The 10,622-nt window shown below is 42.5% G+C and overlaps 1 protein-coding gene across 1 annotated transcript in view; it reads left to right on the top strand.

Annotated features, from left to right (window-relative positions):
- The first annotated feature begins 2,683 nt into the window (after positions 1-2,683).
- LOC141130422 (natural killer cell receptor 2B4-like) overlaps positions 2,684-10,622 on the top strand; it is a 30,805-nt gene continuing 22,866 nt past the window's right edge. The window contains exon 1 of the mRNA XM_073618134.1: positions 2,684-2,947. Coding sequence (XP_073474235.1) covers positions 2,896-2,947 — 52 coding nt within the window. The 5' untranslated portion in view covers positions 2,684-2,895. The remainder of the gene's footprint in view (positions 2,948-10,622) is intronic.

Below are 10,622 nucleotides of genomic sequence, written 5' to 3'. Positions count from 1 at the left end.
CACAAAATAGAGAGCATAGGTAACGTACCAAAGAATATCATTAACCTATAAAAATGTAAGAGTTAAGAAGGTCTGATAAAACAGAGACGTTGAATAACAACTGCTCCCAAGTAGCCCCGACAGTCTATGCGAATATCTCAGCGAAGGTCCAAAAAAGGCCCCTAGCAAAAAATCAGATCGGATGATCTGAAATGAAAAAACAGGGTATGTTACTATATTGCCAACAGGATTATATTGGGATTTTGAATATGTGAGGCATACTCAGCATACATACCTGAATGGAAATCATACAAAGAGATGTCACCCAGAACAGGAAAAACACATCCTATATTTGCAAGTCCCAAAACTTGGCTGGAAAATTTCTATGGATATCCAGCCCAGGGAGTCTGCCTGTAGGGATGTATACGGACGGTAATGTAGGGGGTGAAATCATACATAAAAAAAATAGGATAGAAAGGCACTGAGAATTCCCAAGTGTTACAGCTTACCTTTATTCGGCTGCACGCCGAGTATGCCGGTAGTCAGAGCCGTTGCAGCTGTGTTTGCATGCTGCAGACGGCTCTGATAAATACCCTGGTGGCATCTGCGCATGCGCACTGGCGCAGCGACATCGCGGCGCATGGCAAGCATCACACAGGTGGCCCGGACCAACTGTTCTCCAAGCGCAGGACGCCGCCCCAATTGAACATGCTGGCGCCCTGCGCTTAGGGAACACCAGCGCACAGGTAACAGCCAAAACAGCAATGAGCTCAGAAAGAGCCAGATCATGCCAAAGCTGTGATAAATAGAGGGGGCATTCCACGCTCAAAGGCACCGACTGTCCCCCCAGTAAACGGTAAACCATTGCGCCCAGGGCAGCTTCCCCTCCCACCCACCCCTTGTCCTGGCCCTGACCTTGGTAGACATGGTATGTTTGGTGGAGATATCTATTTTCAAGCTGTTCTGTGAAGCCATCAGAGGTTTATTAGAGAACCTTAGTGAACAAACATCATCATGAAGGCCAAGGAACACACCAGACAGGTCAGGGATAAAGTTGTGGAGAAGTTTAAAGCAGGGTTAGGTTATAAAGAAATATCCCAAGCTTTGAACATCTCACGGAGCTCTGTTCAATCCATCATCCAAAAATGGAAAGAGTATGGCTCAACTGCAAACCTACCAAGACATGGCCGTCCACCTAAACTGACAGGCCGGGCAAGGAGATCATTCATCAGAGAAGCAGCCAAGAGGTCCATGGTAACTCTGGAGGACCTACAGAGATCCACAGCTCAGGTGGAAGAATCTGTCCACAGGACAACTATTAGTCGTGTTCTCCACAAATCTGACCTTTATGGAAGAGTGGCAAATAGAAAGACATTGTTGAAAAAAAGACAAAAGAAGTCCTGTTTGTAGTTTGTGAGAAGCCATGTGGGGGACACAGCAAACATGTGGAAGAAGGTGCTCTGGTCAGATGAGACCAACATGTAACTTTTTGGCCTAAAAACAAAACGCTTTGGGGTTGATTTACTAAAGGAAAAAAGACTGTTCACTTTGCAAAGTGCAGTTGCACTCTGCAAGTGCAGTTGCTCCAGAGCTTGGTAAATGAGGTAACGTTTCACTTTGCAAATAGCACCCAATCACGTGCAAGGAAAATAAAAAAGACAGCATTTTTGCTTGCACATGATTGGATAAGAGAAGTCATCAGAGCTTCTGCTCATTTACTAAGCTGTTGAGCAACTGCTCTTGCAAAGTGCACAGTCTATTTGCCTTTAGTAAATCAACCCCTATGTGTGGTGGAAAACTAACACTGCACATCACCTTGAACACACCATCCCCACTGTGAAACATGGTGGTGGCAGCATCATGTGGTGGGGATGCTTTTCTATAGCAGGGAGAGAGAAGCTTATCAGAGTTGATGGGAAGATGGATGGAGCCAAATACAGGGCAATCTTAGAAGAAAACCTGTCAGAGTCTGCAATAGACTTGAGACTGGGGCGGAGGTTCACCTTCCAGCAGGACAACGACCCTAAACATACAGCCAGAGCTACAAGGGAATGGTTTAGATCAAAGCATATTCATGTGTTAGAATGGCCCAGTCACAGTCCAGACCTAAATCCAATCGAGAATCTGTGGCAAGACTTGAAAATTGCTGTTCACAGACGTTCTCCATCCAATCTGACAGAGCTTGAGATATTTTGCAAACAAGAATGGGCAAAAATGTCCCTCTCTAGATTTGCAAAGCTGGTAAAAGACTTGCAGCTGTAATTTCAGAGAAAGGCGGTTCTACAAAGTATTGACTCGGGGGGGGGGGGGGGGGCGCCATACAAATGTACACCACACTTTTCAGATATTTATTTGTAAAAACAGTTGAAAACCATTTATCATTTTCCTTCCACTTCACAATTATGTGCCACTTTGTGTTGGTCTATCATATAAAATCCCAAATAAAATACATTTATGTTTTTGGTTATAACATGACAAAGTGTGGAAAATTTCAAGGGGTATGAATACTTTTTCAAGGCACTGTATATTCCTGAAAATATGCATTGACAAGGGCTGTGCAAATATAGTTTGGTTTGACATAATAAACCCCAACTGCCACCATTTTATTCTCCGGGGCCTCTGCTATCAGGAAATATATAATGTTTGGGGGTTGTAAGCAATTATTGATATAAAAAAAAAATGCTGATTTTAACAAGTATGCCAATAATAAATAAATGCCCCAGATAGCTCACAGATTTTCTCACAGATATGTAGTCACCCGTTTCCAGTGTCTGTAAAGGTCACTCCTGGAGCCAAGCCTTGAGAAACCCCCTGGGGAATGCCACACCATCACGTGAGGATGACAAAACAGGAGTGATCAATGTATAGACATCCACATACCGTATCTTCACATCTCTCAGAAGATCGGATTCAACAATGACCGCTCAGGTCTTCCTCACCGTCTTCCTCTGTGTGGGCATCTCTGCAGGTCAGTGTCACATTTATTAATAAAATGATGATTATTATAGCTTAGAAGGCAATAAGGTCAGACCCAAATATAATTATCAGTCTATATGTTTCTCTTTTTATTTTTATTTTTCTCCACCTTTACTTTCCATATGTATTTATTTTCATTTGTTTTCTAATAAGTTTATTTTTTTCCTTATGTGTTTATTTTTATTTTTAGTGTATATGTTTATTTTTTATGCTTATTTTTATTCCTTATGTTTTTATTTATTTTTTTGCATATAAGTTTAGTTTTTTCCTTTTTGTGTTTATTCTTATTTTCTCCCATCAGTGATTCTCAACCAGGGTTCAGTGAAACTCTCGGGTTCCTCCAGCTATTGCTAGGGGTTCCTTGAGCTTTTCCTAATTTGACTTCCTATTTAATGGTGCCTGCATAGCTCCAGGCCCAATGCCACTTGGTAGAGCCAGCAGCATGACACCACTGATCTTTTTAGCTGCCTGTAAGGGGGGCATTCTGGCCACCACTGAAGGGGTTCAAACCTCCTACTGACCATTAAAGTAATGAGCATTTTTTCGAATGAAGTTCGATGAGTTTGTTTTAGTTCAGAAAGACTGTCCTATGTGTTTAATGTTTTATTTTTTTCCCTTATTTTTTAATATTTACTTTTTTTCTTTATGTGTAATTTTTATTTTTCCCCTTATGTGTAATTTTTATTTTTCCCCTTATGTGTAATGTTTTATTTTTTCCCCTCTTAGTTTTAGTTAGGGTTTCCCGAGACCTTAAAATGTGTTTTAATTAATTTTTCCCCTTATGTGTTTATTTTCTTATTTTTTGTCCTTATTTGTTTATTTCTTATTTTTTCCTCGTGTTTTTTTTTTTTTTTTAATTGTTAGATTTTACCTTTTTTCTCTTCATTTCTTTTCTGTCCTATTTTTATCTCTCGTTTTATTTTATTTCTTTTTTTTTTCTGTAGTAAGTTATGCCCTATAAAATCACAGGCTAGTGCTGTATTTGGCTTTCAGAAGCTATCACTTTTTTTTTTTTTAAAAGTACTCGGTGTAAAGCAGAAGGGCTATTGCTAACATTTGCCGCAGATTTTTACTCTCTCGCAGAGGTCACAGAATGTTCAACATCCAGCACATTTGGGTGTTTTGGATGGTTGGTCCCAGTGCTGTAATAGCAGCCTAAGCAGTCCCTGCTACTGCTATGGGGCCTGGGATAGGAAGGGGGCCCCCTATTAGAGAGGCCGGTGCAGGAATACTAAGCTGTGAAGTCTCCAGTGTAGAAGGGATGAAGTCAGACCTCGGGATCATCGCTAGTCACAGATCTGTGCAATAGGAAGCATGTGATTGGCTGGCTTAGTAGTGCAGATTTAGGGTACATATATTTGAAGCATTTTCCATGCCTACCATGTTTCCCTGAAAATAAGACCTAGCGTGATTGTCGGTGATGGCTGCAATATAAGCCCTACCCCCCAAATAAGCCCTAGTTAAAGTCCTTGTAGGTCTTATTTTCAGGGTAGGGCTTATTTTCGGGGGAAACAGGGTAGGGCTTATTTGGGGGGTAGGGCTTATATTGCAGCCATCACTGACAATCACGCTAGGTCTTATTTTGGGGGAAACAGGGTAGTACAAATTCTCGGCACTTATGCTGTGCCCCTCATCCCTGGGCGTGGGAAAGTACTGGGAATTTACACTCGGCATGGGGAATGCCTGAAAAAAATCCCCATGTGCGCGAACCTTTATTGTCCTCTGAGCTTCTTCTACAGACGAAATTAACCCCATGGGGTTGATTTACTAAAGGCCAATAGACTGTGCACCTTGGAAAGTCCAGTTGCTCTAGAGCTTAGTAAATGAGGTAAAGCTTCACTTTGCAAAGAATACCCAATCACACCCCAAGAAAATACAAAAAACAGCATTTTTGCTTGCACATGATTGGTTGATGAAAGTCAGCAGAGCTTCTGCTCATTTACTAAACTCTGGAGCAACTGCTCTTGCCATGTGCTACTGCACTTTCCAAAGTGCACAGTCTTTTTGCCTTTAGTAAATCAACCACCATATGTCCAACGTTGTTAATATCAGCAAAGTCTCTCCTGATAGGACAGCTGAGGATTGTAATTCTTCAAAAAAGGATAAAGATGCCAAAGTTTGAAGAAGATTGCATTAGGGATATAGAATCATTGTGTGCGAGAGCATTATTATTATTATTATTACTATTAATATTATTATTATTATTAGTATTCAGAATTTATATAGTAGAAATATTCTATTCTAATCTATTTTATTTTTTTCTATTTTATTTTATTCTATTATTTTAATTGTGTATTCTATTATATCCTATTCTATTCTTTTCTATTTTGTTTTATTTTCTTCTATTTCATTCTTTTCTTTTCTACTCTATTTATTCTATTCTAGTGTTTTATTTTCTATTATATTCTGTTTTATTCTATCCTATAAAGCAGCCTAAGCAGGCATCATCATCTTATTTCACTTCTATATCTTACTGTATTTATTGCATTTTTTGAATTGGAGATCCGATTCATTTTTGAATTTAAATACATTTTCAAATTCGTTATTTCGTTATGTTATTTCAGTTTATTTGAAATTTATTACTATTGTAAATTGTAAATTCGGATGCATTCAAATCTTCAAATAATGAATATGTTATCCGAATTTCAACTCATAATGAAACGAATCACACATGTCTAAAAAGTACAGTCTATTAGGCAGACGTGGTAAAGGCCTGTTTAAAAAAGACAAGTTTTTGGCGATCGGCTAAAGGTGGACAGAATGGTAGATAGACAGATTGGAGTAAGGAATTCCAGAGGATGGGAGAGGCTCTGGAGAAGTCCTGGAGGAGGTGATGAGGGAGCTAGAGAGCATTAGGTCTTGAGAGTAGTAGAGAGGATGGTTTGGGTGATTCTTTTGGGTTGGGTTGATGATGCAGCTCAGGGCAGAGTTGTAGCTGACTTCATATGTTGTTGTCATTATTTTGAACTTTATTTGCTAAACCAATTGAGGGATTGGCAGAGATGGGTAGTAGACAATAAGTATATTGGACAATGAGTGGTTGGGGTAAAATATAAGTCTAGAGGTAGAATTCATGATAGGTTGAAGTGAGGATAGTCTGGGTAGAGGTAGGCCAAGGAATTGAGTAACTTGATGGTGTCATTGGTTGAGAAGAGACGCATTTTGGAAATATTATGGTGACAGCGAGGTCAAAGTCTAGGATTACACCAAGCATCGGGGTATGAAGACAGGGACTGATAGCTGTGATATTGTTCTCAATAGAAAAGTTGAGAAAGGAGGCAAAGATGTGAGGAAAAATGATGAGTTCAGTTTTTCATGAGATGGAAATAGGAAGTGGTAGACATCCATACGGATATGTCCGTAAATTAGTGACGCGTGAGAAGAAGAGAGATATGTGTGGCTGTCAGCAGCACAGAGATGGCATTGGAAGCCATAGGGGGCAATCAAGTGACCCATGGAGGAGGTCTAGATAAAGAATAGAAGGTGTCCGAGGATGGAGCTTTGGGTGACCTCTATGGAAAGAGGAAGAGGAGAAAGTAGAGTTGAGATAGATAGGAGGAGAACCAGGAAAGAACAAAGTTCTGGAGTCCAAAGGAGTGGAGTTTTTTGAAGAGGGGCGGGTGCTCAACTGTATCAAAGACTACAGGGGGGGTCTAATAGTATGAGCATGGAGTAATGGCCATTAGATTTAGCAGTTAGTGAGTTGTTAGTGAGTTTTAGGATGGCAGGTGTAAGTGCCCTTTATTTGTTGTCCCTCCTTTGATGATGTAGTGGGTGGAGTTAGTGCCCTTTTTATACCAATAGTGGGTGGGCCCCTGGCAGAGTTCAGGTTATAGGATCAGGATTACCCTGACCAACAACATGTAGGACTGTGTTCAGTGCAAGAGACAAGGAGCCTGGCTGGGCTGAACTGACAAGAGGGGCAGCTATGGACATTTTAGGGCACGGTTTCTCAACCAGGGTTCCTCCAGAGGTTGCTAGGGGTTCCTTGAGCAATGAACAATTTTTACCTCTCAGATAAGTTCCCCCTTGACACCATTGATCTTTTTAGCTATCTGTAAAGGGGGAATTTTTCCCAATGAACACAAGTGTAACAAGCATTCTTCCCACTGACCATCACACTAATGTATCATGAGCTGTAGATAAATTCATTTTTTATCCGGGATTCTGGAACGTTATTTCAAGGGTTCCTTTGTGTTAAAAAGGTTGCTTCAGGGTGAAGATGGAGGAACCTTGCTACCCCTGCCCTTCATTTAGCAGGCCCTGTGGCTTAGCTCAGGATGGTTTCAGGGCCTGAGGGACACCCTATGTTTGAGAGAGGAACACCCTATGTGTGAATCACCTGTAGGAAGTATCAGGTAACATCAGGGAATATGGCTGCAATGGTTCCATGACTATATAGGGTGTTCTGTGCTATAGACTAGTCTTGTTAATGACTAGTCATTGTGAAATGTCATTGTGCCAGTGTGTGGTTGACTAACAGCTTGCAGTAAAGCCTTGAAAATGCTTTTGGACTGGACATTCTTTAATCTGGGTTACAGGCCTCTTGCCGGGAATATATAGGCCTCAGGCCAGGAGAGCGAGTCACACAATATGGCAGAGTGACTCCAAAATGACAGGTAGGTTACTCTCCCAACCAAGAAGTGAGGTGGGCCCAGAATCAGTTTGGCGGGAACCACCATCCAATGTGGGACCACAACAAGTTTCTATGGAGTGTTGTGGGCAAAAGGCAGACTTCAACATTGTTATCGGGGGCTCAGACACTTGTAGACTAGGCTTTCTAGAAGCTTGGAGGTAAACAGGAGTAAGGAGATGGGTCTTCAGGTTGTTAAGTTTGGTGTGGGTCAATGAGGGCTTTTTAAGTATTGGAGTCACCAGAGGGTTGGGGAAGATCCCAAAAGAAAGGGAGACTGAAGATGTTAAAGAGTTAGGAAGCATAGGGTAGAGAGGGTAGTGGAGAGGAGAAAGGGGCCAAGGGGGCAGGTGGTGTGGTGGTTGTCAGTAACAAGATCAAAAGAGGAAATAAAGAAAGAGTTTATAGGTATACATCAGTCCCTGGACAAGGTCATCCAGCGCTCAGGACAAAGGTACCAACTGCACCCACAACCCCCCCCCCCCCCTATTCATGATGCACATGCTTAGGTGATCCTACGTCCAGTAGTCACTCCCTTGTCAAAATCACTGCTACTGCCACTACTCCTGTCAGCTTTATAACAGAAGGAAGGTGCTCCCATCCCTACAGTAAACCATTCCCCTCCCACCCACCCCTTTTTCTGGCCCTGACCTTGGTAAAAATGGTATGTTTGGTGGAGATATCTGGACAGTGGAGATCTCATCATTAATTGTTTCAATCTTGTTTTTATAGAGCATTTATTCATATATATTTCATTTAATCATACTATAAATTATTATACAACATAACTGTATATTCCTCCCTCCCCCCCCTTTCATTAACATGGTGATGATTTTTTCTTTTTTAATAAACCCATTGCATACTTTATTTTAGACCTAGTAATGCAACTGGATCTCTATGCTTTTCTATGCAACACAGGCAAATGATAGCTGGTGGGAGGGGCTGGAAGGACACTGTACATAGCCTACTGAAAACATCCCAGCACTCCTCTCATGAGCCCTCAGCTCTGATGCAAGCAGAGGGCTGGCTCTTGGGAGGAGTTATGTAAATATCATGTATTGGGTGGTCCTAAGTGGGCTACATTTTTATGTAGATCATCCTAGGTAACACCCACATGTGATGCTGAGCTTCAATGCCTGAAAGAACTGAAATCAAATGAATGAGGACGGGCCAGGGGCAGTCAGGCAGTAAAGGAATTGGCTAGATCAGTGGTTTCCAAACTGCAGCCCAAGGACCAGATGTGGCCCTTGCTTGCCTTTATCTGGCCCTAGGGGCGCTATTACTCCCACTCAGGGCTTTTTTTCCCAGAGAATAGCTGCTTGAACTCCCCCCTTCTCAGTCACCCCAGGTCTCCACCCCCTACCCACCTCTGAGCACCGTCCCTTGGTTCCATCCTCTACAAACCTCCATAGTACCACCCCTTTTAGAGAATACAGAACAATAGATCCCCCACACAACAAAAGACCCCCCACACAGCAACAATGGAACACCCACAGCAAAATACCACACCCAGCAACAAAACACCCACCCCAGCAACATTAGACTTCCCCCCGGCTTCAACAACAGATCTCCCAGCAGCCAGCATCAACAGACCCTCCAGCAGCCAGCAACAATAGACCTCTCCTTCAACAGTAGATCCCTCCCAGCAACATAAGACCCCCCCAAGCACCAATAGGTCCCCCACCAGCAACAATAGACCCATACACAAAAACAGATCCTCACCAGTGACAATAGATCCCCCAGTAACCAGCATCAATAGACCCTCCAGCACAGGCCACACCCCTTCCTATTATATACATCCTGTGCTGAAAGTACCCTAACTGCGTTCCCCTGCTTTCCCGCTGAAAAAAAAGCCCTGCTCCCACTGATACCAGTAATGGGGCAGAATTCTTCCCTCGAATATCAAAGATGATGCTGGATGTCCTTAAGCCAGGAAATGAGGCAGAGCTCTAGCTGACTTGCTGCGGCTTCTAATGCACAATGTGAGAAGCTCACAGTGTGCAGTGAAATCACAGTCCAGGAGAGGAGCCGGCAAGACTGAGGGGGGGCTGGAGGTCAGATTTAAATATCATGGTGCAGCCCCTGTTTGTTTTACAGGGAGGATCACATGGTTAGGTGGTTACCCCCCCCCCCCCCTTCCCCCAATAGGTGACAATAAGTTCACTTAGCAGGTTTTCTTTACTTTTGCTTTAGCAGCATGTCATTCTTTCACACCACTTCTCCATAAAAAATCCCCAGAAGGCTGACATGCTCAGACATGTTAACCCAATGTGTAAAATCTTACAGAAGCTTTAACATGTTAATGTCATTATAAAAGTCATTTTTTCAAAATATTTTAATTATTTTTTTATTTTTTATTTATTTATTAAAATAATCCCTGGTGATCCGGCCCTTAAAGGGGTCCTTTATTCAGGCTCTTCTTGTTGTAAGGTGACAACAATTTGTCCTCCAATTGTTCTTTGCCCTGTGTTGTCCCAGTGGGAACTACAGTGGGTGAACCAATGCACATTTTGAAGACAAGGTCCACTGTTGTTACCAATCGAATTTAGGACACATGGTGCTTTAGCAATCTAGCTGAAGCAAAAGTCTAACAGCCACCCACAGCAGGTAGCACCCCCTTGTGGTGGGTTGTTATGCTGGGGTACGCCAACTGTACAATGTTTCCAGTGGTGGAGTGTCCAATATACTCTGGTTCCATCACTCCGGCTCTACAATCGTTGACCCATTTACTTATAAGGTGACCCTCTGTTGGGGGGGTACATGCAGAATACCTAGACCAAAAAATCACTAGGGTCACAAGTTTCAGGGCATGTGTTTTTTTTACTGGGAAATTCAACTCACCCCTGGCAAGACCACCACCCATTCCCCAACAGAGCCGGCCTCGTGCTTTTGCTCCCCAGGTATAGGATGACCCTCTATTTCATGCAATTAAAGAGGTATTAACCACGACACTACCTGCCTGGAGTTTGTATATTCTCCCTGTGCCTGCGTGGGTTTCCTCCGGGTACTCCGGTTTTCTCCCACACTCCAAAGA

The sequence above is a fragment of the Aquarana catesbeiana genome, linkage group LG01 (assembly GCF_042186555.1).
Source record: "Aquarana catesbeiana isolate 2022-GZ linkage group LG01, ASM4218655v1, whole genome shotgun sequence".
NCBI lineage: Eukaryota > Metazoa > Chordata > Amphibia > Anura > Ranidae > Aquarana > Aquarana catesbeiana.
The sequence above is the reverse complement of the archived record's forward strand: the minus strand, read 5'-3'. Positions and strand labels throughout refer to the sequence as shown.